At 47.3% G+C, this 26,545-nt stretch overlaps 1 protein-coding gene across 2 annotated transcripts in view; it reads right to left on the reverse strand.

Moving 5' to 3' along the window:
- Nucleotides 1-1,526: 1,526 nt before the first annotated feature.
- INTS4 (integrator complex subunit 4) overlaps nucleotides 1,527-26,545 on the reverse strand; it is a 33,212-nt gene continuing 8,193 nt past the window's right edge. For both annotated transcript variants that reach the window (XM_031045205.2, XM_034060120.1), the window contains exons 9-23: nucleotides 26,391-26,462; nucleotides 25,128-25,302; nucleotides 22,057-22,262; nucleotides 18,562-18,704; nucleotides 17,683-17,798; nucleotides 15,041-15,174; nucleotides 13,487-13,644; nucleotides 10,217-10,310; nucleotides 8,511-8,591; nucleotides 7,995-8,125; nucleotides 7,113-7,172; nucleotides 5,702-5,861; nucleotides 5,207-5,350; nucleotides 4,243-4,363; nucleotides 1,527-2,245 (exon numbers count right to left, since the gene is read on the reverse strand). In XM_031045205.2, the coding sequence (XP_030901065.2) occupies nucleotides 2,052-2,245; nucleotides 4,243-4,363; nucleotides 5,207-5,350; nucleotides 5,702-5,861; nucleotides 7,113-7,172; nucleotides 7,995-8,125; nucleotides 8,511-8,591; nucleotides 10,217-10,310; nucleotides 13,487-13,644; nucleotides 15,041-15,174; nucleotides 17,683-17,798; nucleotides 18,562-18,704; nucleotides 22,057-22,262; nucleotides 25,128-25,302; nucleotides 26,391-26,462 (1,989 nt within the window). In that variant the 3' untranslated portion in view covers nucleotides 1,527-2,051. The remainder of the gene's footprint in view (nucleotides 2,246-4,242; nucleotides 4,364-5,206; nucleotides 5,351-5,701; nucleotides 5,862-7,112; nucleotides 7,173-7,994; nucleotides 8,126-8,510; nucleotides 8,592-10,216; nucleotides 10,311-13,486; nucleotides 13,645-15,040; nucleotides 15,175-17,682; nucleotides 17,799-18,561; nucleotides 18,705-22,056; nucleotides 22,263-25,127; nucleotides 25,303-26,390; nucleotides 26,463-26,545) is intronic.

Raw genomic sequence — 26,545 nt, forward strand, 5'->3', positions numbered from 1 at the left:
GACTGAAGAGCTGTTCCCTCTCCACCACTGCCAAAGCATCAGCTGTGGCCTGGAGCATACGGACAGCACCTGAATTAGATATCCTTATTGGGATGACAAACTGAAGTGCCAAACTGAGAGGGGAAAAAGAGTCTGGAACGAGCCAGCTCAAGTCCAGAGAACAACCAGCCATTGGAATAACCTCCCCAGGGAAGAGGTGATGCCCCACATTGGACACTGTTAAGATTGGGCTGCACAGAGTGCTGGGACATCATGTCTAGGTCATGCTTTGCCAGGAAAGGTTGGACCAGATGATCCTTGAGGTCCCTTCCAACCTGGAATTCTGTGGTTTATGGATCTATGAAGCTGACTGGAGACTGCTTCCTACTGAGATGTACGTCAACCCCTGTCTGCTGGGAACTGAATGGAGGATGCAGCTGGTAACAACTCCGCTGTGAGACCTGCAGGGTCCTAAAGGTAAAATACCAAAAACCCGTTTGTGAGAGTAGCAGCACTAAGAACTGGTATTTAACTTGAGAATACCTGAAGGATTTGAATAGTTCAATGGTTCTGAGTCTCTGGACCACAATACTGCTAGAAGATTAAAAGCAAATCACAGTAACCCTTGCAGTGATCTCCCGTCTTCCTCAGACCTCACACCATGTCCACTCATGTAACACGAAACAGATCAGCCTGAGTTTTCCAGTTTTATTGTAGGAAAGCACAGGAGGGGTCATTATTTACCCTCAGCTCTGGACAAGTGGAAAGGATTTCCTCACTGCTCTTCACTTGCTAAAAATACCCCTCTCCCCTTCTATAACAACTGATTTATGAACACAGGTCACATTTGGCTGCTGCACTGTAAGGTCTCACACATCAAACACTCCTAGGAAACCCCACCAGGATTGCTCCCCATAGGAGCTCCTCAGCCTGTTGAAACCCTGCAGCAATGCACAGACCCACCTTCCAATGGGAATGGCAGAAGGATCACGTTTTTAGTCAGTTCTCATCCCTCCATGCTCCTGCCTCACCTCCTATGGGGAACACTGACAAGTGCCTGCTGGTTAACTGAGAGCACATTCCAGTGCTTTGGCTGATCAGAAAGACTTTGGCTGCCAAAAGTGAACCAAAAACCTAGATGGGTTTTCTCTCCTCAAGTCAGATGGGATCACATCACCCAGAAACAGGAGCTGTGAAGCTTGGTGGGATGGGGTTAGGAATCCTCCAACCCATGGTATTCAATCTCAGTGTTCCTAAAGACACACAAAGGTGCAACAGGAGAGCTGGATGACAGAGATGAGTATGTTTGACTCCATTTTATCTTACAGAACAAGTAACATACCGTGTGTTGCTGTAACTCAACCTCCACATCCTGCTAACCGGATTCTGCTGCTTGCACCAACAGCTTCCTCCTCCTTCTGCTCGACAGCAGAGCAACCTGTGCCCTCACCAGGACTGCACTTCACTGCAGTGGAGGTAAAATAGCTCAGGATTTAACCTACATCCATTGACAGCTTCACTTTAAGGTGCAATTCCTACACCAGAACAACAGCACTTGAGAGTATTTATTTGGCTTTACTAAGAATTTAGGTACCAATGCACAAATGCAAGGTTTAGACACTCAAAAAGAACCCAAAGTGACCCAAAAGACCTCACACACACCCACACTCCTCAGCTTTGCTTCTGAGTACTGTAAAAATAACCCTGATTCTTGTGCTTCAGCATTTACATGGTAAATACACAGCAGAAAACCTAAAGGCTTGGAGGAGAACCTCCTAGTAAGTAGAACTGAAGGCAGGCCCCAATTGAATTACTACTGGAATGGTGATTGGGAGCTGCCTGGGTTCAATACTGAATTGGCTTGAAACTGGTCTTCACTGGATGAATAACGCCTGTGTCAGTCTGTCTGCTTCCTAACACAGAAGACCAAAGTTCTTCAGCAGCTTTATATCTGTGCTTGACTGTCTGAACCCAATATAAACCAGTTGGGGTTGGGTTCACTCTTGGAACACATCATACTGCTTCCATGTCAGCCAAAGAGCCCATAAATACATTCCTCACAGCAGCAGCCTTCACCGCCTGGCAGGTTTGGGCATTATGTACACCTTGACAGGCTTGCTGAAGGGGATGGTTCCCTCTATGCCATTTTCAGATGGTGGCAGAGCCTCCAAGCTCTCGTTCCAGGCGGATTTGGGCATTTTAGCAGCTGCCTTGCTCCGGTTAGAGTTGTAAGCCAGCAGCAAGCGCACTTCGATCTGACAGGGCTCTGCAGAGGAGAACAAACAGAACAACTCAAAGATGACTCATGAGGTTCAACAAGGCCAAGGGCAAGGTCCTGCCTCTGGGTTCGGGCAATCCCAGCACAAACCCAGGCTGGGGGAGACCGGATGGAGCAGCCTGAGGAGAAGGACTTGGGGTGTTGGGTGAGGAGCAGCTCCCCATGACCCAGCTTCAGTGAGCGCTGGAGCCCAGAACCCCCCCGTGTGCTGGGCTGCACCCCCAGAGCGTGAGCAGCAGCTCAGGGAGGGGATCCTGCCCCTCTGCTATGGGGAGACCCCCAGAACTGCAGCTGTGCTCCAGCACCAGCACCAGACAGAACACACGGAATAACCTTGTCCCACACTTACCCCCCAGCTCAGCCAACACCTCCCCACAGCTCCCCTTTTCTCCATATCATCAACTCTTATCTGTGGCTTTCAGTCACCTCTGTCTCTTCTGCTATATCCCCATCAGTTAACATGTGCCTTGTATCTGGGCCTTCTCCTCCCTAAGCACACATTGAGCACCAGCCTTCAACAAGTTCCATTGTCTTGAATTAAGGCAGTTTGTCCATTTTGGGCTGTGACCCTATGTCCTTACCCTCCCTGCTTTTGTCCTCCCCACATTTCCTACACCCAAGTGCCAGTGTTAATGGTTAAAGTAATGGCATTGGGAGACACCAGAAGAGAATCATGGAATGGTTTGGGCTGAAAGAGACTTTAAGGCTCATCCAGTTCCAACCCCTGCATGGGCAAGGACACCTTCCACTAGAGCAGCTCTTTATAGACCTTCTGCTCATCCCTTAGGACCATACTTACAACACCCTTATAGTGAAATAAAGACTTCATTTAGCTCCCCCTGCTACCTTTAAACCCAGATACTTCCAGCCCTAGAAACAATACTGGTTTTCCCTCTCCCAACCAAGCTAGCAGATGAACGAGTACACCAGGGAAGTGCTATATAAAAAGGAGCATGTGAAAGAACACAGCACTAAAGAAAACTCTTGTTGGTTAAAAACCCATCACCAAACCCTATTTATAACGGCTCAGAAAATAAACTGCTCAAATAAAACCCACATTTGAATAAACGTGAAGGGATTCAAAAGGAAACAGGACAAAGGGAGCTGTGAACAAATCCTCTGCTTTTGTCGTTTGAAGTCCACAAGCCAATTACTGAAGCACTTCCATGGGGACGTGTGGATGCCAACAGAGACTGAGTGGGAATGCTGGAGTATTTCATCCCGGATAAAGGATGGGGGTTTTTAGGGCATTATTAAAAGGGTGAAAGTTGCATCAGTGCTGAAACTCTGCTGCTGGGTACCCACAGTTCCAAAGGTTCCTGCTATGCTCTGATACCTATCAGATCTAAGCCAGTGAATCACAGTGAGTCAGCTTACCCTGACTCCCTGCCTCTAACCAGGGCTGCAGACACAACTATAACTGATCGTGCTCTGCATGGAGATGGGTGATGTCCTGTCCTGGTTTCAGCTGGGATGGAGTTAGTTTGCTTCCCCATACGTGTGCTCCCCAGCTTGTGGCAAGCACCTTCTCCCCCACAAGAGCAGCCCTTCCAGTCACCTATGGAGCAGCAATGCCTGTCAGCCAGGGGAGATACTGCTCAAAGGCTGCAAGAACAAAGTCTGAGCAACTAAGGGCAGCACCACCAACAGCTTTAGGCTCCAGGATCCCAAAAATCCTTTGGTGAGGCACTGGACCAGGCTGCCCAAGGAAGCTGTAAATGCTCCATCCTTCACAGTGTTCAAGGCCAGGTTGGACACAGGGGCTTGGAGCAGCTGCTCCAGTGGAAGGGGTCCCTGCCCATGGCAGGGGTTGGAACTGGATGAGCTTTGAGGTCCCTTCCAACCCAAACCATTCTATGGATCCTACGTCCCCAACACTGTGGGCATGCACATCTATGTGCAGGAGACTGGGACCAAGCAACACATGCTGCTATCTTAGAGAAGCACAGCAACACAATCACATGAACTTGTATCACCATCGTTACCTGTCCAGGCTGTGTGCGAGAGGTAAACCTGAGTTATCAGTCTGTGCCTTCCCGGACCAGGATTTCGGAAGTCTGCTGGTTTAGGATGGATGAGCTGTGCTTGTCCATCTGGATACAATACCTATAGGCAAAGAGAAGGAAACAACTGAATGGCAACTGGGCTGGGGATGTGCAGAGTGAGAGCTGTGCTGGTGGGTTCTATTTGAGTCTGGATGGTAAGGAGGTGAGCACCAGCTTGGAGCCAAGAATCCAGCTGGCCACACAGCGGCCATCCAGACCCATAGCACAGGTGGAAAAAAGCCATCCACTGACACCAGCTCTTCCTCTGCATTGTCAACAGAGGTTTTAGTTTCTCTGCTGTCAGTGAATTCATGAGGTTTACTTGGCCTCGCACCACCCCTCATGTCCCCAGCTGCATTTGAAACCAGTGGCTCAGCAGCAGGAACAAAGTTAAGTTGGAAACACAGAGCCAAGAGCCTGCATAGAATCCCAGCCTGGTCTGGGTTGGAAGGGACCTTAAAGCTCATCCAGTTCCAACCCCTGCCATGGGCAGGGACCCCTTCCACTGGAGCAGCTGCTCCAAGCCCCTGTGTCCAACCTGGCCTTGAACACTTCCATATCCCTGTACCATTCACAACAGCTCCTTTTGCTCCTCCTCTTCCCACTCCTCACACTGGTAGTTCAGCAGCATTTATTATGTGCTCATATCCATACCATGCTCCATGCATGGGGAAGCACAGTGTGGAGCACAGAACATGAAGGTGCTCAAAGCAAACTCTCAGGAGCTGCACACTCAAACCAAACTCAACCCAGAGCACCATACACTACATGGAACACTTTCCCATTGTGGGGCCAAACCCCAGAAATCCAACATTCTTACTAATATCAGTAAATGTAGAAGTATTGACATCAAAGTGCCCCTAAGGCAAAGTCCTGTTTGGATCTATGTCAAGCCACTGCTTACCTGAACTTTAACAGTTCCTTGGGGATCCTGCACGTGTTCCAGAGTTGCATCAACATCCAGAGCCACCACCAGCCCTGAGGTGAACCTCAGGGGGTTGTCAGATTCACCAGTGGGCTCGATGATGGTTGCAGTAGCTCTGTGGAGCTGTTGGGAGGAAAGGGGTTGACAAACATAATGAGGTGAAGGGAAGAGGGAAGAGAAGAAAACACAATCACTGCTGTTCTTCATGGGGAAGCTGAGGGTTGGAACTGGATGATCTTAAAGCCCTTTCCAACCCAAACTGTTCTAGGATTCTATGAACTTTGCATTCTTTTAGATACTGCAAGGAATGAAGCCCTCTATATATTTAGCAGTAGCCCTGGGGATGGTGGATAAGAAGAAAGCCTTTGTAGATAGACTGACCAAGAACCTGAACTCTAAAAGCTTCATGGTATATTAGGAAGATGCATAGAAGTCCACAAGGATAATGCATTGAATCAGCTGTGTTGCTCTGACCTGCTCTGGAAGAGGAAGGTGGAGGAAGGTACTTTGTCGCAGTGTTGTCTGAAGGATCTTGACCACTTCTGAAGGTTTGGATGTCACAAGCCTGGGCATTAAGTCCAGCAGTTTATCCACAAAACTGCCCTGCATGTGTGGGAGCTCAGAGATGAAACATCTGTGTTCAGGATAAATGAAAACCAAATGCTTCCTTCAGCATTACTCATTAAACACATTATGTTATTCAGCACGACACAAGGGTTATTTCCAGCCAAGCTACTTACAGAATCATGGAGTGCTTTAAGGTCCCTTCCAACCCAAAGCTCATCCAGTTCCAACCCCTGTCACAGGCAGGGACCCCTTCCACTGGAGCAGCTGCTCCAAGCCCCTGTGTCCAACCTGGCCTTGAGCACTGCCAGGGATGGAGCAGCCACAGCTTCTCTGGGCACCCTGTGCCAGTGCCTCAGCACCCTCACAGGGAAGAGCTTCTTCCTTTTATCCAACCTGAACTTCCCCTGTTTCAGTCTGAACCCATCACCCCTTGTCCTATCCCTACAGTCCCTGATGAAGAGCCCCTCTCCAGCATCCTTGTAGCCCCCATTCAGACACTGGAAGCTGCTCTGAGGTCTCCATGCAGCTTCTCTTCTCCAGGCTGAGCAGCCCCAATGAGATGATTTTTGGGTCCTTTCCAACCCAAACCATTCTATTATCCAGACTGTGGAACTCATCACTGCCTCTGGGATTTCCTAAGAAATAGGGATGAATTTCAGGGATCCTGAGACTCGGTGCAAGGAAGAGACACAAAGCAAAAGAGCAGTTCTGTTCACCAGCTCCTCAGTGAGCTGAGCATTAGGGAATGGGTAGATTTGGTTCCCTTCTTTCATCACTTAACCAGCTACAGCTGCAAGACAGATCATGAATAAACAGGAATTTAGTCACAACTAGAGATGGAATTCTGCTCAGGCAACTCTGGATACCTGCACCTCCAGGATATCTACCCAACTCCCCTCCAAAGCAATGGAAAAACATTGGGCATCCTTATTTGGCCTATTTTAGCCATCTCGATTGGGAATACAATGAAAGAAGCACCTCTCCAGTGAGAGGAGAGCTGAGGGAGCACTTCAGAAGTAGTGGCCATTCAACATCTATGTCTGGGCGAGATGACTCCCACCCTGAGCATGTAGATGGTTCATTCACTCTCATTTACAGTTTAGAAACTTGTGATAAAGGAAAGGGATATTCCTTCCAAAGCAAGCTCTTCCATTGATCCCACGTTTAAAAGGGAGTTTCCTTCTTGCTTAAGCACTATCTCAGGATAGCAGTCCCAAGGTAGGACAGCAAAAGGGGAAGGGAGACCTAAAGAGATGAAAACCAAATGGGATATTCCCCAATGACAATGGTGCAATGAAGCACCAATGAAGTTTCTCACCTCTGAAAGGAATCCACTTCTTGCAGGAACTTCTCACACATCCCAAACAGGGGCTCCACTCTGTAATGAGGAGAACATTCCTTGCCTTAGTTTTAACCAGATCTTGGCTCTGGGGCACATTTTGGTTCATGCTCCTAAGAACTTACAGTCTGGAGGCCAGAAGAGTGTTCCCCATGAGAGAAGAGAACAAGTTGCCATCTCCCTCCCCAAATCCATATCCCCTGCCCACAGTCATCTGCATAAGACACTGAGTAAATCCCCAAAGCCACCGCTAGAAAAGTAGTGACTTTCTGCCTATAAAACAAGAGGTTAAAAGGCAAATACGTAACAGAGCTCTATGGCAACACAGTAAACTCATGGCATCAAACTTGAAACTGAAGGAATGAGGTACATTAACCCACTTTGCTCTAATTCCCTCTAATTCTAACCCACCCAAACCCATTCATTGACTCCAGCAGCCAAAATGAGCCACATGAAGCCTCCAAAACTTGCTACAACTCAACAAGTAATACTTAATGAAGCCAACATTAGTGCCTTCATTAATACACGACATAAATACATCCCAAATACCAACTCTACAACGTTTTTAACCTATTTTTATGTTCAGAAGGAAGAGAACTCAACCCCCAAAACACATCTTCCTCATATATTTGTCCTCTAATATAATATTGGGCATTATGAGTATTTATAGTACTTATCTCAATAGTATTTCTATTGTAGATATAAAGGCAAAAGAAGGCTGTGAATTCTTTTAGCTGATGGTTACTGGCATGTTGTGCTGTTTTATGTGCCCAGTTTATCCTTGCTGGGTTTTAACCAAAGCTTAAGGAAACTGAGCTTAGAGTTAACTCCATGAGGACCCTTCCCCCAGGTCCTCCTTACCCTCTGGTGGTCCGTGCAGTCACTATCAGCTGTAGGGCCTTTGCCTGCAGCCTCATGTGGTGAATGATGACCACTTGTCTGCTTTCCACCCCGCTGTACATGAACTCCATCTTGTATGTTTCTTCCAAGATCTGTCAAAGGGGCAGCACAAGGGTAAGAAACCATCAGGCTCTGTTAAACTCCTGCACACGGCAGGGTTGGGATGGCATTGAGCTGTGTGGTGAGCTGAACATGATGGAGGAAAGGATGGGATGCAGAGGGACATGGACAGGCTGAAGATGTGGGACCATGTGAACCTCATGGAGCTCAACAAGGTCCTGCCCCTGGGTTGGGGCAATCCCAGCACAGAGGCTGGGGGAGACTGGATGGAGCAGCCTGAGAAGGACTTGGGGTGCTGGGTGAGGAGCAGCTCCCCACGACCCAGCTTCAGTGAGCGCTGGAGCCCAGAACCCCCTCGTGTGCTGGGCTGCACCCCCAGAGCATGAGCAGCCCCAGACCCAGCTGCTTCCACCTCACCTGCTTTGCTGCAGCAGATGCCAATGCATTCTGCTTCAGGTACAGAGGAGCTGCCACGTTCCACAGCTTCTCCTGCAGCGCCTGCAAAGAAACAGCAAGAAATGGTGGTAAATACCAAGTTCAGACTGAATATTCTAACCTTGTGCTGAATGGGATCGGGGACAGGGAAGATGCTCTGTCTCACTGCTGTACACCAGCAGGTTGCTTAAAAAAGAGCTAAAGATTTGTTTTGTTCTTCTAAATAGAACACAGGGAACCAAGGCCTCCAAATTATATATTCTTGCTGTAAAAAGGAGCTGAATTTTTTGCTTCACTTAGAATCACAGAATGGTTTGGGTTGGAAAGGACCTTAACATCATCCAGTTCCAACCCCCTGCCATGGGCAGGGACACCTCACACTAAACCATGGCACCCAAGGCTCTGTCCAACCTGGCCTTGAACACTACCAGGGATGGAGCATTCACAGCTTCCCTGGGCAACCCATTCCAGTGCCTCAGCACCCTCACAGTAAAGAACTTCTTTATTATCTCCAATCTAAACTTCCTGTTTCAGTTTGAACCCATCACCCCTTGTCCTATCACTACAGTCCCTAATGAAGAGCCCCTCCCCAGCATCCCTATAGGCCCCTTTCAGACACTGGAAGCTGCTCTGAGGTCTCCATGCAGCTTCTCCAGGCTCAACAGCCCCAATGTTCTCAGCCTGGCTCCATACAGGAGCTGCTCCAGCCCCTGCTCATCCTCGTGGCCTCCTCTGGACTTGTTCCAACAGTTCCATGTCCTTTTTATGCTGAGGACCCCAGAACTGCACACAATGCTCCAGGTGAGGTCTCACCAGAGCAGAGCAGAGGGGCAGGATCACCTCCTTAACCCTGCTGGTCACGCTCCTTTGGATGCAGCCCAGGATACGGTTGCTTTCTGGGCTGTGAGCTCACACTGCAGCCGGCTCATGTTCGGTTTCTCATTGACCCTAACCCCCAAGTCCTTCTCCTTGGGCTGCTCTGAATCTCTTCTCTGCCCAACCTGTAGCTGTGCCTGGGATTGCTCCCACCCAGGTGTAGGACCTTGCACTTCTCAAGCTCTAAACTGGCAGGAGTATTCAAGTTGGTCTCTTGTTCTTCTTTAGGTGTTTGAATGTAACTTACACGTGTGTAAAGCAAGAACTAAAGGAAGCAACAAACAGGTTTTGAGAAGAGGCACGATAAAAGCTTTGCTATGTAAAACCAAGAAGGGGTTTCGGTTTGTATAGCTGCCATTTGCCATAGGTCACACTGCCCTCAAACTCTTGGAATACATTTCTCACGCAAAGAAAGCAGTCTAGATGTTCTGTATTTATATGTTCTCTTCATACACAGAGATACCTATACAATTGTTATGGATATAAGGCAGAAGCTGTTCCCTGTGAGGGTGCTGAGGTGCTGGCACAGGGTGCCCAGAGAAGCTGTGGCTGCTCCATCCCTGGCAGTGCTCAAGGCCAGGTTGGACACAGGGGCTTGGAGCAGCTGCTCCAGTGGAAGGGGTCCCTGCCAATCCAAACCATTCTGTGGCTCTGTAACTGGCAAAGTTACTGCATAAATGACATGCCAGAGGAGGGAATCGGGATAATCAGAACTCCAGGAACCTTCTCTTTCACCACCCATCACTTGTCAGCACCACATGGAAGTGCAGCATTTCCAAAGAGCAGCCCAACAAACCCAGGCGAAGCCAGACCTTGATGAGGAGGAGCTGACACTGAAGGTAAGTCGCAGTGAAGTCTGCCATCCCTGCCAGCTCTGACTGCAGCTCTCCAAGCCTCTGAAGATCACTGAAGCATGTGGAAAAGAAAGAAAGAGAAGCCATTAAGACAGCAAGTACATTAACCTAAATGCACTCAGAATGCAGCAACAATGAGACTATTTCTGCATCCTGCTTTTATCCTTAGATTAAGACCAGAAACAGCAGCAAAGCCCTCACTACAACAGTTTGCACCTTGGGCCTTGGCCTGTCCTTTCTTCCTGTACACCAGCACAGCAATGGTGTGTCACTGTCAACCCACATTACCGACAGCTAATGGGAACCATACAGCACAGTGACTCCAGCTTGAACTTAAGGCACTGCAGACTCCTACAGCAGCTAATGACCCATTTGTGTTACTCTGCTGGCACATCTCCTCATGTGGGCTGGGATAAAGTGTTTGGAACATGTCAGGCTCACCCAACCAAGTGAATCTGACGTATAGCTGCCTTTTAAACCAAGCTGCATCCCAACATGATGGTATCTGTCTAACTTGCTGTCGTGTGTTGTGTGGTGTAAGCATCTCCTGTAAACCAGAAGCTTTTAACCTGATTGAATGAAAAAGGGCAGGTAATGGAATGCAAAGGGCTTCAGTTCTCTGCCCATGCACACATTTTACACTCAAAAGCATGTATTTGAGACCCCACTTGAAGCACTGTGTGCAGTTCTGGTGTCCTCAACATCAAAAGGACATGGAACTGTTGGAACAAGTCCAGAGGAGGCCACGAGGATGAGCAGGGGCTGGAGCAGCTCCTGTATGGAGCCAGGATGAGAACATTGGGGCTGTTGAGCCTGGAGAGGAGAAGCTGCGTGGAGACCTCAGAGCAGCTTCCAGTATCTGAAGGGGGCTACAAGGATGCTGGAGAGGGACTATGCATTAGGGACGGCAGTGATAGGACAAGGGGTGATGGGTTCAGACTGAAACAGGGGAAGTTTGGATTGGATACAAGGAAGAAATTCTTCCCTGTGAGGGTGCTGAGGCACTGGAATGGGTTGCCCAAGGAAGCTGTGAATGCTCCATCCCTGGCAGTGTTCAAGGCCAGGTTGGACAGAGCCTTGGGTGCCATGGTTTAGTGTGAGGTGTCCCTGCCCATGGCAGGGGTTGGAACTGGATGATATTAAGGTCATTTCCAACCCAACCCATTCTATGATTGTAAGACAACAAAACTCCTTTGCTGTCACAGACCTGAAAACAGGTTGGATGAGGTGGGTTCAACTCTGCATTTCGCTTTGATCCCAAGTGTACTAAAACTGTCACTCTCCTTCCACATTTCCTACTATATTATTATAAAGAACCTATTTTTCTTCAAATGACTCTTTCCTTCTCTTTGTTTCAGGCTTATCTTTGCATTTCTGATGCAATTCTGAAGCTTTGGCTCTGCCAAACCAGAAGGCTCCTGCGTGCAGAGACATTCAAAGCAAGCTATGAGATTATCTGTCTAATCTGCAGCTAAAGGAAACCTCTTCTCAGCAGGGAGGGCTCAATGCAACAGCAGCAGAGCCAGCCTGAGCCTCACACAGTGACTCCATCCCAGAGGGAATAGGAGACTCCTGGATGCTTACTTCCTATGTCCTACTTACTGCATCACAACACCCCAACAGGGATGCCATCCCTCAGCTAACAGCCAAGCAGATATTCCATTTCCCAGTCTTCTGCTGTTCCCAATTCCACCAATTCTATTTCCTTACAAATCTCAGACAGATTTCAACATCCCTGCAAGACAAAACAGATCCTATTTTGTGGATGGAGAAACTAAAGCACAAGGAATGACTGGCTCAGAATGATGCCTTACAGCAGCAGAGCCTGTGGGATGAGTGTCAGCCTTAGTGTGGTCCTGAGTAGACCCCAGCTCCATGACACTAATGATAAAGGAGGAGGGATGTCCCACCACAGAATCCACTGCTGTGAGCTGCTTCCATCCCTTTCCAATTGTTGGAGCAGGAAATTCTTGCCCTCTGCAAAATAACCTTTATCACTTTGGTTCGGTCTTAAATCCTTCTTGTTCTTAAGCTGGGTTCTCAGTGGTGATCCCAGCAGGAAAAAAGCCAAAGCAATGATATCCATCAGCTCCAAAGCATCACTGTCCTTTACTGCATGTAAGTTACACGTGAGCCATCTCCAGCATGATTTCTACACACTCACAGTCTGAGGTTTCCAGACCTTCATCATGCCTGTAAGATTCAGGATTCTCTATCTGTTCTAAGCATTTAGTGCATTAAATGCTTTGAGGTTGGGTTTTAGGTTGTTTCAGCTTCAAAACAGCTGAAGAATAAACCAGGTAGTGCTCACAGTTAGGTTTTGAGTGAGGAGGAACTGTTTATTCTCCACTGCAGGTGGGTGTGAAAGCAATCTGCAGCTACACGTACTGAAGAGGCAGCTGTTTGGGAGGGAATGAAAAAGCATAAAGCCCTTTGGAATGCCATACTCCAAACAAAGGATTTAAATTGTTTTTCTACCCCTGAAAATAAAAGCTCTTCTCCTCTTTCCAACCAGGGCAACTGCATCAAAAGGAACCTTTTCAAGTGTTTTGTTTGTCTGAATCAGTCTAGAGATGAAATGGAAGAGGCAGCATGAAATCCACCTTCTGAAGCCACACCGCACACTCTAATGACATAACAGCAGAGAGCAACACACAGGAACATTGTCTGTTCCAGGAAAATCACTGATCTTCAAGCTGATGGCAAATGACAAAGTCCTCTCTAAGTGGTAATGAAGAACACACAAAGCACCAGAAGCAGGTCCTCTCCTGCTGAATGAAAGGCCACATGGAAAACAGAAGAGGAAAGGGGACAGCATCTCTCCCCCCACAAAACCAAACCCCTTTGTTCATGTACATTACAGTTAATACAATCCAAATGAGGGACTCCTATAGGGACAGAGACCTGGGAATAACACACAAATTGTCACCCATCAACCAGAGAAGCTTAGAGTGTATTTTACCACAGCAGCAGACCACAAAGAGCCTTCTTCCTCTTACCATGCTCCAAAATGATGTCCCCCCAAAATGCACATTGATTGTTCAGCGAGGGAGAGGCAGACCTGAGACCATCATGAATGCTGTGTTCTCATGATGCTCTCCAGCAGAAGGCTCAGGTTAAGTGCTCAATGGTAAATTACAACCACAATACTCAGGAGTAAAGCAGCTGCCACAGAGAAATTGGGAATCCTGAGCAAGTCTCCATACACAAGTGAGCTTCCAGCCTTACCGGATGGTGAATTCCAGCAGCTCCTGGATGCCCTGTGGGTCGAGGTGCTGAAGGTTGTAAACCCTCTCCAGGCTCTGATGTAAGAACTGCTGGGAAGGATCTTCATGGGGTGTAATGCTGGGAGAGACAGGGGAGGACACCAGCTTCCTGCCTGGCAACTGAACAAGAACACATGCAAACAAAGGATAACTAAGGAGAAAAGTCCAATACAAGCAGAAAAGATGGTGATGGGCACAGGATGTTCCTGGGGAGATTCCAGTTGGACACAAGAGGGAAATTCTTCCCATTGAGAACCAGCCATTGGAATAAGCTCACCAGGGAAGCGGTGGCCACCCAGCATTAGACACTGTTAAGATGGTGCTGGACAGGGTTATGGGCATCTAGTCTAGGCCATGCTTTACATAGAACGGTTGGACCAGATGATCCCTGAGGTTCTTTCCAACCTGGAAATCTGTGATTCCATGATTCTATGAGGTAGCAACATTGCAAAACACTGTCCCATTATTTAACAACTTGCAACTGAGAGCTCCAGTTCATAAGGAAGAAGTTCTTTACTGTGAGGGTGCTGAGGCACTGGAATGGGTTGCCCAGGGAGGTTGTGAATGCTCCATCCCTGGCAGTGTTCAAGGCCAGGTTGGATGAAGCCTTGGGTGCCATGGTTTAGTGTGAGGTGTCCCTGCCCATGGCAGGGGGGTTGGAACTGGATGATCTTAAGGTCCTTTCCAACCCAAATTATTCTGCGATTCTATGATTTCTCAAACCCAAAATCTATATGAAGGATTTAGAGCCTGCATGTTACTTAATATTCTGCCAGTGTAATCCACTTGCAGGTGGAGAGCTTCAGGTTAAACTCCAATAGCCCTCTGAGGGAAACATCTTCCTCATCTATTAGGTGTGACACTGAGAAGACAAGGGAAGCCCAAGACCACATAAACTCACATTAATTTTATGAGCTGCAACAACACTTAAAACCAGCTTCAGTCCCACATGTACTGTCATGAAGGAAAAACATACTTTAAAGCAGAAGGGAAAACATCTCACTCGTGAGGATGAGCAGAGGGCTATGGCACCTCCCGTATGGAGCCAGGCTGAGAAAGTTGGGGCTGTTGAGCCTGGAGAAGAGAAGCTGTGTGGAGACCTCAGAGCAGCTTCCAGTGTCTGAAGGGGGCTACAAGGATGCTGGAGAGGGGCTCTTCATCAGGGACTGTAGTGATAGGACAAGGGGTGATGGGTTCAGACTGAAACAGGGGAAGTTCAGGTTGGAGATAAGGAAGAAGTTCTTCCCTGGGAGGGTGCTGAGGCGCTGGCACAGGGTGCCCAGAGAAGCTGTGGCTGCCCCATCCCTGGCAGTGTTCATGGCCAGGTTGGACACAGGGGCTTGGAGCAGCTGCTCCAGTGGAAGGGGTCCCTGCCCGTGGCAGGGGTTGGAGCAGGACGAGCTTTAAGGTCCCTTCCAACCCAAACCAGTCTGGGATTCTATGACAGACATGGAAGACACCAGCAATATTCATAACAGAGGTTATGATTAAACCAAACCAAAGTGGTTCAACTTACTCTTAAGGGAGGGACCAGGTGAGAGAGGCTGTCCCGTAGATAGGCATAATGTCTGAATGTGTGATCAGAGAACAGGGCAGGCATCGTTGGGCAACTTTTAGCAGCATTGAAAATCAGAACCAGAACAGCAATATCTATTGAAATGGAGTGTTAAAGAAAACAAACCAACAGCAAGAAACCCCAAAACCCAAAGCATTCTATGATGCTATGAAGAGCAGCTCCTTGGGGACGACAAGTTAAAACAACAACTCAACAACCCTTGTTTTCTGCTTGAGATTTGCTCTGGAATGTTTTGCTCATTCTTTACAGCTTGGGAATGCAAAACCCAGAGGCAAGTGTTTGAGTGGATGAAAACCAAGGACAAAGCACAAACATTACAGCATGGGCCATACTGGAAGAGGGATGTTAGTGCTGAATGTGGGATGGCTCAGAGGCAACACAAAGGACAGAAATCAGCAAGCACAAATGCAGAACAGGCTCATCAGGTGGTTTCACTCATCCTCAAAGGTTACTCTGTGCTTACCAGTGTGGTACCCAAACACCATCTAAAACTGAACATTTGCCTTTGGAATCTGAGATTCCCCCCCTGCAGCCCTGATCCAGCTCTGGGGCAGCAGCACAAGAGGGACATGGAGCTGTTGGAGCAAAGCCAGAGGAGGCCATGGAGCTGCTGCGAGGGCTGGAGCAGCTCTGCTCTGGAGCCAGGCTGAGAGAGCTGGGCTGGGGCAGCCTGGACAAGAGAAGGCTCCTGAAGGGGAGACCTGAGAGCAGCTCCAGTGCCTAAAGGGGCTGCAGGAAAGCTGGAGAGGGGCTTGGGACAAGGGCCTGGAGGGCCAGGCCAAGGGGAATGGCTTGAACCTGCCCAAGAGAGGGGAGACTGAGCTGAGCTCTTAGGCAGAAGCTGTTCCCTGGGAGGGTGCTGAGGCGCTGGCACAGGGTGCCCAGAGAAGCTGTGGCTGCCCCATCCCTGGCAGTGCTCAAGGCCAGGTTGGACACAGGGGCTTGGAGCAGCTGCTCCAGTGGAAGGGGTCCCTGCCTGTGGCAGGAGTTGGAGCTGGGTGAGCTTTAAGGTCCATTCCAACACAAACCACTCTGGGATTCTGTGATTCTATGAAAACTGCTGCATTTCCTACAATGCCCCAAATCCCATCCCAACCAAACCAAAGAATCAAGCATGGGAAAATGACTCTGGAATAGGAAAACATTTTCACAGCCTGAGAAATACAGTGGCCACCTGAAAGCTTCTCTCAGTTAACCCAGAAGCACTTGCCTACAACATGGTTGACCCCCATTGGAAGATCTCTATCAAGAGAGTGTGAGAGGATCCCAATACAAGTCTTATGATCACCTGAGCACTTGCATGCATGAGGAAGAAGTAGGTTCAGCCCAAGAAGGGACTGAACCCTTATCTCTCTCCTCCTTTAAAACTTTCTGCGCCCATGGGATGCCAAGCACAATAGTTTCCAGTTAACAAACCAATGTCCCCTGTTTACCCAAAAATCTTCTCCAAATAAGCTACTGAACAAACCTGATTCAAGTTTCCTGAGTGCTTTGTATCAAAGAAAACCATATTTCCATACACTGCAAAAACACCATCCAGGTCTAACTTACAGTTTCTGGCTCCCAGGCCTGCCTTCATGTAGAAAATGGTCTTATTGGAGGCCAATTCACCTCCAGAGCATTCTCTACTGTAACACTCTTTTAGTCAGGGCAGGAAGGTGCCCTGAGCTAAAGGACAGCTTCCCCCCACCACAATGTTCCTTCAATTCCCACCTCAGGACAAACTGACTCGTATTACCCCTCAACCATCAGCTTAATCCTTCTCTCCACCCAATTCCAGCCCTTTTCACTTCTCACAAGGTATTTGTTTAATCTGCACAGGGTCTGGAGCTGATGGCTTGTGTCTGGTGAGAGAAACAAGGAGGAGATTCACAGAGGGAGAGACTTGTTGCAGTTGAACATGTCTCAGCACGCATCAGAAATAACATCGCATTCTGCAGTGGCACAGAGGGAAGCAAAGGGAACAAACAATGGGGAAAAATGGCATTTTGCATTTCCAAGGCATCTCCCATTGTTAAGGATAATGGTATAACAATAACAGTTTGTAATCTAAAGCATGAGAAGAGCTATGTTAATAGGAGGAGTTCTTATTTTGCATTATGTCAAGAAGATTATGAATCTGCAGCATGATGGGGACTCGGCCATTGCTGTATTAAGAGGTGGTGCTGCTCTACACAGTGCACAACAGTGGGGACAGCACAAGCTTTATCTATAAAGAAAGCAGAGAAGGAAACCCACTCTTATTTAAGAGCTAAAGCACCTTCAAAACTAACGTAAACCAGTTTTCACATCAAAGGACTCATCTGCAAAGCCTCACCCTTGACAAATTGCCTGATAAACACACTATTCATCCCAGCATCGAGAAGAAGGTCATTTTATACCACATTGGGATTGATGAAGATGGTTCCAGACAACAGTTATTCCATCACTTGCTGAGTAGGAAGACTTAAGTGGCAAAGGGATTCAGAAATAGCTACAGGATGGTCTGCTACAACTGGAAATCACTTAAATGTGAACATCAGGAATGTGCAAATTCAATCAGTTACAGGCTAAATGATCAACTGGCTTCATGAAAAAGATACAGGCTGGGTCATCCATGTCTGGTTCTGGAGTGTCAAAGAATGGATGTGTGCTCAGCAGCTCTGGGACTAAGGGAAGCACCAAAGTGGGATGCCTGCTCCCCAGGAACTTCAAGCATCTGAAAACACACAGATCAAAGTACCTCTTAGTTAATACATACATGGCAAAATACAACATTTTAAAGCATTACTGTGCTGCAGCAGCACTTTCAGCATTAAAATCCTACTGTCCAAGCCTGTCTCTTTACAGGTGAGTATGTGCTTTAGTATTTGATGGGATCCAAGAAAACAGAGGGGACAGCTTGAAAAAGCAAGCAGTAATAAAATGGTTTATTGAAACTGTCCAGAAATACTCAATACCTGGAGCTCTACAACCAAAGAAAAGCTTTGGGACTAACACTGACAAATGAGTGTGTTTTATTCATCAGAAACAAAGGAGGAGGTAAAAACCCACCCAAATAAACCCCCAAACTCCAAAACCAATGTCAAGAGTACACTGGAAGACAAAGCAGGCTAAAATAAGTGTTTCCAATAATACCCAAGAATTCCACCCCAAACCGTTTGTGCTGGAGCACCACTTCCTTTGCTGCTCCCATTAAACAACCTCCAAGAGAAAACATCCTTCCAACAGCACAATGCCACAACCATCCATTTGTCCTAAGGGATATAACCAGTTCCTGGTAAATACTGCTGTTTAACAGTGTCAAGTAAGCACAAAACACAAGTTGCATAAAAGAGATGAGGTTTTAAGCTGAGGATTGAATTCATCTTGCCTGGACTACAACAGGACTATTCACCTGCAATACCTGTTACCTCGTTGGCTAGCTCAGTATTTACCTAAGCCCTTGAGAACAGGAAAGGAAGGACACTGAACACACTCACTTCCATATGGATTCTCTGTCAGTGGGATACTTGGTCAGGTTTTTCAGCAGCTCCACCAGTGCCAGATGGATGCCTTCCTTAGTGGAGACATTGGTGCAACACAACAGTTCATGAAGTGCTTCCCGAATATCCCTTGAAGAATCCTGAAAAAGCCAAGCAAATCCCAACCCAGTCACCTCTGAGTGCTGACATGTGGCTGCAGACACATTTCCTTTAGAGAGAGCAGATCCTGCTCCTTGCCTGACTTAGCATTAGAGGCATCTGAAGAACATCACACGTTCCTTGTTATCACAGCTAAGCCCACACCCAGCAACTGCTGCAGGGTCTCCTGCTGGTCTCATCCATGCTGTGCTGCACATACTGGAAGGAATGGGCACTGCTTCACTACTGACTTTCTCAATCAGAATCAGAATCACTGTTTGGTTTGGGTGATGTTTTACCCTTAAGAACAGGCAGTAATGGAAAAAGAAGGTGCTGGGTAACTCAGCAAAACACAGGCTGGGGGAGACAGGATGGAGCAGCCTGAGGAGAAGGACTTGGGGTCTTGGGTGAGGAGAAGCTCCCCATGACCCGGCTTCAGTGAGTGCTGGAGCCCAGAACCCCCCCGTGTGCTGGGCTGCACCCCCAGAGTGTGAGCAGCAGCTCAGGGAGGGGATCCTGCCCCTCTGTTGTGCTCTGGGGAGACCCCCCCTGCAGCCCTGATCCAGTTCTGGGGCAGCAGCACAACAGGGACCTGGAGCTGTTGGAGCGAGGCCAGAGGAGGCCATGGAGCTGCTGCGAGGGCTGGAGCAGCTCTGCTCTGGAGCCAGGCTGAGAGAGCTGGGCTGGGGCAGCCTGGACAAGAGAAGGCTCCAGGGAAGTCTTTAAGCAAGCTGCTCCAGTGGAAGGGGTCCCTGCCCAAGGCAGGGGTTGGACCTGGGTGAGCTTTAAGGTCCCTTCCAACCCAAACATTCTGGGATACTATGGAAACACACCAAAGACTGCTTTATTGTCTCTGGAGAAGCCTTTTATCATTCAACATGTGAAGCTCAGTTCCAGCTTTAAACAGGTTGCATTAACCTTTAAGCCAGTCACCAGCTTCCAGAGGGTTTGAGTAAGCATTGAAGACATATCATAGAATCATAGAATAGTTAGGGTTGGAAAGGACCTTAAGATCATCTAGCTGTGCAGCTCCATTAACAGTGATCCTCTATAGGCTAAAGAACTTGACCTAACTATGGGTTTACAGATGGACAATAAAACAAACGAACCCCCAAACCCCACACTTGTAGCTTTTAGTCAGGAGCCTTTCTATGATCACACAGATCCCTAAGATGCCAATTCTAAAGTCACACTGTGTCCATCTTATTTTTCAGGCCAGGGTGATGTTGCACAGAGGAGCTTGTTCAAGCTCCAAGTAGTATTTTTAGAAGCCCTGTGGCTGAACTCCAGCTTATGACATTCCTCCTGCCAAAACCCACCTTGCCATCCCCTATCAGTGCATGACACTCCCTTGCTATCAGCATTTGTGTGGCACTGCTGGGTAGGATGTGAAAAGTCGATAGGATACAAGAACTGGATGGGTTTCAAGGGTGTTTTTAAGTTATACTTTGCTAGTATCAACAGCTCATTCATCAACTGTCTGATGTAAAAGAAGAAAGAGGAGACCTTGCAGAAGCTCTTCGATGACACCAACACACACAAATGATCCAAGAAGGAAAGCTCAGCAGGACCTGTTCCTTATTCTAGTGGTGGTGGGAGGAATACTATGACCTAAAGAGAAGATGGACTGCAAGGACTACAATTAAATCACTATGGACATAAAGGACTCCAGCTGACTGGCACAGAACACTGGAAGGGGAGTACAGAGAGAAGCACAGGACTATGGAGAGACAGAGAGGAGCACAACTCAACAGCAACTGAGATCAAAGGTAACAGGGAAAGCAGGATCTAAAGCCTGGTCAGAAAAGCAAGGAGGAAATGGTAGTTATACAGGTGAATTTAAAGCAGTGGGGTGAAAACAGAAGCTACCCCCAGGCCCAACTGCTCCATCTTTACACTGCCAGAAGAAATGTAGGCACTAAAGTTAATGCCATTTTCCCACATCCTTTATTTTGCTGCTGGAAGATGGATTTTACAGAAGGAAAACACCTTTCAGACACAGCCATTCAAATGTGAACTCTCACACTTTAGCTACCCCAATACCTGCTAATGATAATATAAACCATAACACAGGTATGATTTATCACAGTCAGCACAGAAGCTTAAGACAGACCCCAGTCTAATTGGGACATTATTATACCTCGATGCACAGGTCCCCAGCTTGGAACAAACAAATCAGCTACATAAAAACGTGAGGAACCCAAAGCTCATTCAGATCATGTTCCACAGCCTTTGTTAAAGCCTGGTAAGAGATCAGTTTCCTTCTCCCTGGGACACACCAGTGTTGCCTTGGGTGAAGCAAACAGCACGTGAAAAGACAACAAAGAGCAGATCTGCATCAGGCCTAAGGCTGGGAGACTGCCCAATAGAGGCAGGAATTTGCCTGCTCTGTGCAGTACAAGCAGAAAACAAACACCCACACCTCAGGGGCCACAGCTCAGCAAATAAATGAGGTCTGTGGGGAAGCAGCACAGTTGATAAAGCCAAAATCTCTCCCCAGATCAACCCCATGGAGCTGGAGCTGCAGCTGACTTACGCTGTCCCTCTGGATCCTGGCTGAGGACTGACTGGGAGGATGCTAGTTGGGCAAACCCAAATTATACCACAGAACACACTAACAAACTCTGAACAGTCAGAAGAGAGGTCTCCTGCCTAGCTCTGGCTCTGCTTGGCGAGCAGAGGTACAGCCAAAGCAAAGGAAGCAGAGAGGAAAGTGAAGTTGTATTCCACAAGAAGTGGTGCACAGTGCTGGACCACAAACCAGCACAGATGGAAACACACATGAGAGAACACAGCACAGTGATCAAGGGAAGAGCTTGATCTGAAATTCATCTGTTTCAAAGTATTCTGTTGTCCTGGGGATTACAAACTGCTGGATCCAGAGCACATCCCATACAAAGACAGGCTAAGAAAGTTGGGGATGTTCAGCCTGGAGAAGAGAAGCTGCATGGAGACCTCAGAGCAGCTTCCAGTGTCTGAAGGGGGCTACAAGGATGCTGCAGAGGCGCTCTTCATCAGGGACTGTAGCTGTTCCCTGTGAGGGTGCTGAGGCGCTGGCACAGGGTGCCCAGAGAAGCTGTGGCTGCCCCATCCCTGGCAGTGTTCAAGGCCAGGTTGGACACAGGGGCTTGGAGCAGCTGCTCCAGTGGAAGGGGTCCCTGCCCGTGGCAGGGGTTGGAACTGGATGAGCTTTAAGGTCCCTTCCAACCCAAACCACTCTGGGATTCTGACCTTAGCCTTATGCTATTAGAAGATCAAGAATACCCAACAATAAAGGTGGACAGTCTCAACATTATCCAATGAAGCACCCCAAAGAAGGCAGGAATAGCTTTTCCCCTCTTTAGGATTCCTTACCTCCAAGACAGCCAGCACAGTATCTAGCTGGTCTTCCCTCAGCGTGATGTTGTTGGAAATTTTCCTCATGGTGTGTATTGACTGCAACCTCACCTCCTCTATTTCATCATTGAACATGTCAACCAAGAAATCCAGGCATTTCTCCGCGAAGGAAGGCGAGGACTGAGCCAGCATACACAGGGCTTCAACTGCAGCGATCCGAACCTCTGTCAACAGAGAGGGAGGGGATTCATTGTGTAAGTGCTGTTTTAAAAGGCCACACCACTCAACAGCCAGGCCTCACATTGTTCAAGGACTGGGATAAGGATGGAAGATGCTAAGGAAACCGTAAGGGTGACCCTGAGGGGGGTTGGAACTGGATGAGCTTGAAGGTCTCTTCCAATCCAAACCACTCTGTGGGTCTATGATGATGGAAACTAAGCAGAGACCCCAGTGGGGACACTTCCACTTCAAATCAGAAGCCTCCCCTCTAATATTGCTGCTGGTGTAAGCACCTACAAGAGGGACTTCGAAGTGACAAATTGGTGTCCTACCAGCAATTAATACGTGTTTCCTAGTGCATTCTGCAAGTGTAGCATTAACTCTGGTATCTTAAGTGAAGTAATTGAGGTAATTAAACTCTGCTTGTTTTATTCTTCTTGGCATTTTAATTGCTTGGAGCATTTCAGCCCATTTTTATGTACTACTTCATGAATTACTGAAAAGCCCCAGAGTATCGGCACTGAACACAATGCAACTCCTCTGTTTCCTGCCTTCACATGCCTCAAAAGAAAGGAAAAAGGTGCCACATTATTAAAATGCCTCCTAATTGAAGCAGAAAAGCATCCAAAAGTGTCCAGGGTGTATTTATGCTGTAAAACATCACAGGAACTTGACCAATACCCAAATGCTGCAAGCTTAAGCGGAGATGAGATTCTCTTCTCTACAGCCATCCCCACTGGCCTCCATCACATTTATGCATGGGGATCATAAAAGCGGATGAATGTGATGTCTTGCAAACGTTATTGTTTTAAACATACTTCTATTTTTCATTCAAATTAGCTCATCTTGAAAATATTTACTTAAACCAGTATGTAGCTTTCAGGCCCATTGTTCTTAAAGCACATACTCGAGTCCTGATGATTCTGGTTAAAGAGAAAAATGCAAACACAGCAAGACCCCTGCGTGCTCAGGAACAAAGCTGCTGTCACACAGATGAGTCTCTGCGGCCTTTAAGACCAAGGTATTGCCATTTTGCCAATGTTGCTTTCAGAAGCTGACACATTGATGGAGATTGAAGTTACAAGTAACGCAAGCAGCACACTAAGGAAGAACAGAGCTCAGCAGGATTTAAAAGCACTGCAGTGGAGGGAGAGATCCAGACAAGAAACCTGGAGAGGGGCTGGGGACAAGGGCCTGTAGGGCCAGGCCAAGGGGAATGGCTTGAACCTGCCCAAGAGAGGGGAGACTGAGCTGAGCTCTGAGGCAGAAGCTCTTCCCTGGGAGGGTGCTGAGGCGCTGGCACAGGGTGCCCAGAGAAGCTGTGGCTGCCCCATCCCTGGCAGTGCTCAAGGCCAGGTTGGACACAGGGGCTTGGAGCAGCTGCTCCAGTGGAAGGGGTCCCTGCCCGTGGCAGGGGTTGGAGCTGGATGAGCTTTAAGGTCCCTTCCAACCCAAACCATTCTATTAGGGAAACATGCTTTTATTTGCAAGAGTCATGGAACAAACCCCCAACCTTTACAACGCAAAGTACAAGCAGTAGTTTTGTCACGGTGGGTTCATACTTTCTAATTTAGCCTCATCCTTCCTGGAACATTAAAAGCAAATTCAGGAATAACATTGTGAGCTCAGCAGTTTCTCAGGGCTCTGCAAACACCACCCGTTCCCAATAGAGACAAGCATCTGCACTTCACCCACAGGAAAGCTGGGTTGGGAAGGGTAGCACACAGACTTTCCTGAGGCCTTCAGCATGGTCAGTGCTCCCAGCAAACCAGGAGCTCAGGAACACTCCTAATTCATCCCTTTAGAAGGGCAGATGAGATACAATCTGCTGGAAAGAGATGCCTTTACATCCATCAGAGGAAGACCAACAGAAACAAGCATAATAGCAGTGTGGAACAGGTAAATATGACCTCAGAATGCAGGTATTTCCATTAAAGAAAAGGATATACCAATAACATTGCTAAAAATGTCAGCAAGACCCCATCTCAGATTCAAGTACCTGAAAACATACAGATTTGGTCACTGATTTTCAAGCATCAATGGCCAAGAGGAAAGCTTTTACAGCAACAGAGGCTAAAGAGACTTACCCTGTTTATCCCTTACCCTATTAATTCAATAGGGAAGACAGTCCCCAAGAGAAACAACAACTATTTCATCTGAAACCTACCACTGGTAAGAACAAATGGGTACAAACTGGCTATGGATACAATCAGGTTGGAAATGAGAAGGAAAAAACTGAGTTGTGGCTGTTGGATTTTGAAGCATTTGGATAAACACATGGGTTGGTCTCCCCTAGTTCTAACCTTTGTTGGGATGGAACCTGCAAGGGTTCACACCCCATGGAGATGAGGCCTCAGTGCCATGGGGCAGGGGTGGCCTGGGCCGTGCTAGGGTAAAGGTTGGCCTGGATGAGCTTACAGGTCTTTTCCAACCTGATTCTATGGTTTCCTTCCTGCAGAGAAAACACAAATTCCAAACAGCAGCAGCAGCAACTGCTGTTGCCAAATTAGAGCCAAGTGCAACAGTTAAATTTAAGTCAACAACAAAAAAGCCAATCCTAGTAGGTTTCTATGTTCTGTAAGCAACTACTTCTTAAGTGTATTTTACTAAAACTTCATTATTTGCAGAAAGGTAATTGGTTTTGGCTACTCAATGAACCATTTCTATCCAATATTCTGTGTAACACTGCAGCATCTTTGAAACAACTGCCACATCAGAGCTCACAATGCAGTAAAACCCCACCAACTTGAAACCCACCAAACACAACAGCCAAGTCATCTATTCTGACCCCAAGAAAACCCAACAAAACCCAAAAGCTTATTAGCCAACACACATCTCTCTTAGTCATTCCATAGTAACTTAACACTTACCATACATCTCATCCTCCAGGCCATGAACAAAAGCCCCACAAGCTCCTGATTCAATCAAGTTTACAGCCCCTGTATCGATTTCTTCTTTGGGGGCATCATCTCCCCACTTTCTGCCACTGGAAAACTCCCCAGAGCTGTAGAGTTCTTTGGCTCTCTCATGTGCAGTGCGCTTCCTCTGTCCAAACAAGACTGTCAGTTACAACCATGGTAAAGGAAGTATTACTTGGAAGTAAAAAAGTGTTAAATGGCTTTATTGGAGTTGAAAATAGATGTAGCTCAAGGCTTAGACACTAACACATGCAAATGCACAGAAAAGCAAACAGGACCTTCTCTTCTATGATTAATTCTAACTGCCAGTAAGTCTTTGTACTTTTAATGTTGGGAGAAGGATAACAACCAATGTATTTTAACAATCATAGAATGGTTTGGGTTGGAAATGACCTTAAGATCATCCAGTTCCAACCCCCTGCCATGGGCAGGGCTGCCTCATACTTGACCATGTCATGTTAGACATCCCTTATAAGAACAGCCAGACTGGGTCAGAGCAAAGGCCCATCTAGTTAAATAACCAGTAACTGATCTGCAAAAACATGATATCACTTTGCAGCTCAACTTGTTCAACTGCAATTAAATCCTTTCATGACTACCAACACTACACAGAGCTCAGCAATGCAGAAAATGTGATATTCATTCGGCATGCTTGGCTAATCCACCTCCTTTCCCCCACACTGTACAGAGAGCTGTGCAGCACTTTCTTTAACAGCCTTTACAAAGCAGCCCACAAAAACTGCCAGCTCTACCTTCATCTTTCTTTTGTAGGCAGGAAAACTGAACATAATACCACAACCAAGTTGCTTTAGGAAGGAATTCTACCGACAAGCTTTACTCTTAGGCATCAGACTTTAGCAACAAGTGTCTCTTGAAATGGATCTTGCAGGATGTTTCCATAAGCTTGCTCCTAAAACTGAGATGCAGCCTTTCCATACACAGTAAATAAAGCTTTTAGCCAAACGTCAGAAGAACACAAATGTTTACCTCTCATCTGTGAAACCTGAATTGCCTGAAGCTGTTTATAACATGCTCAGCTAATGAAACCTAAAACCAGCAATTCATTGACTTTAATCTAAAAGAAAACCCGTCATCATCAATTCAATCTCGGCAGCCCTGAGGCAAGGACATGGTAAACAAGCACACTCGACATTCACATACCTGTTGTGCAGTTTTAGTACACTACACACAGGAAAACCAAACCCCTTTACATACCCTCAGATCCGACATGAGCTTCTTGTCAAGAGTCTGGTCTAAGAAATGGGAACTAACTTGTTGCATAGAACCCTAAGGAGACAAAAAGGAAGAAATGGGGTTATTCTAAATAACAGCATATAGTTTCCTGACTCATCCCAACACAGCATCCAATC

Source organism: Melopsittacus undulatus, chromosome 2 (assembly GCF_012275295.1).
Source record: "Melopsittacus undulatus isolate bMelUnd1 chromosome 2, bMelUnd1.mat.Z, whole genome shotgun sequence".
Taxonomy (NCBI): Eukaryota; Metazoa; Chordata; class Aves; order Psittaciformes; family Psittaculidae; genus Melopsittacus; species Melopsittacus undulatus.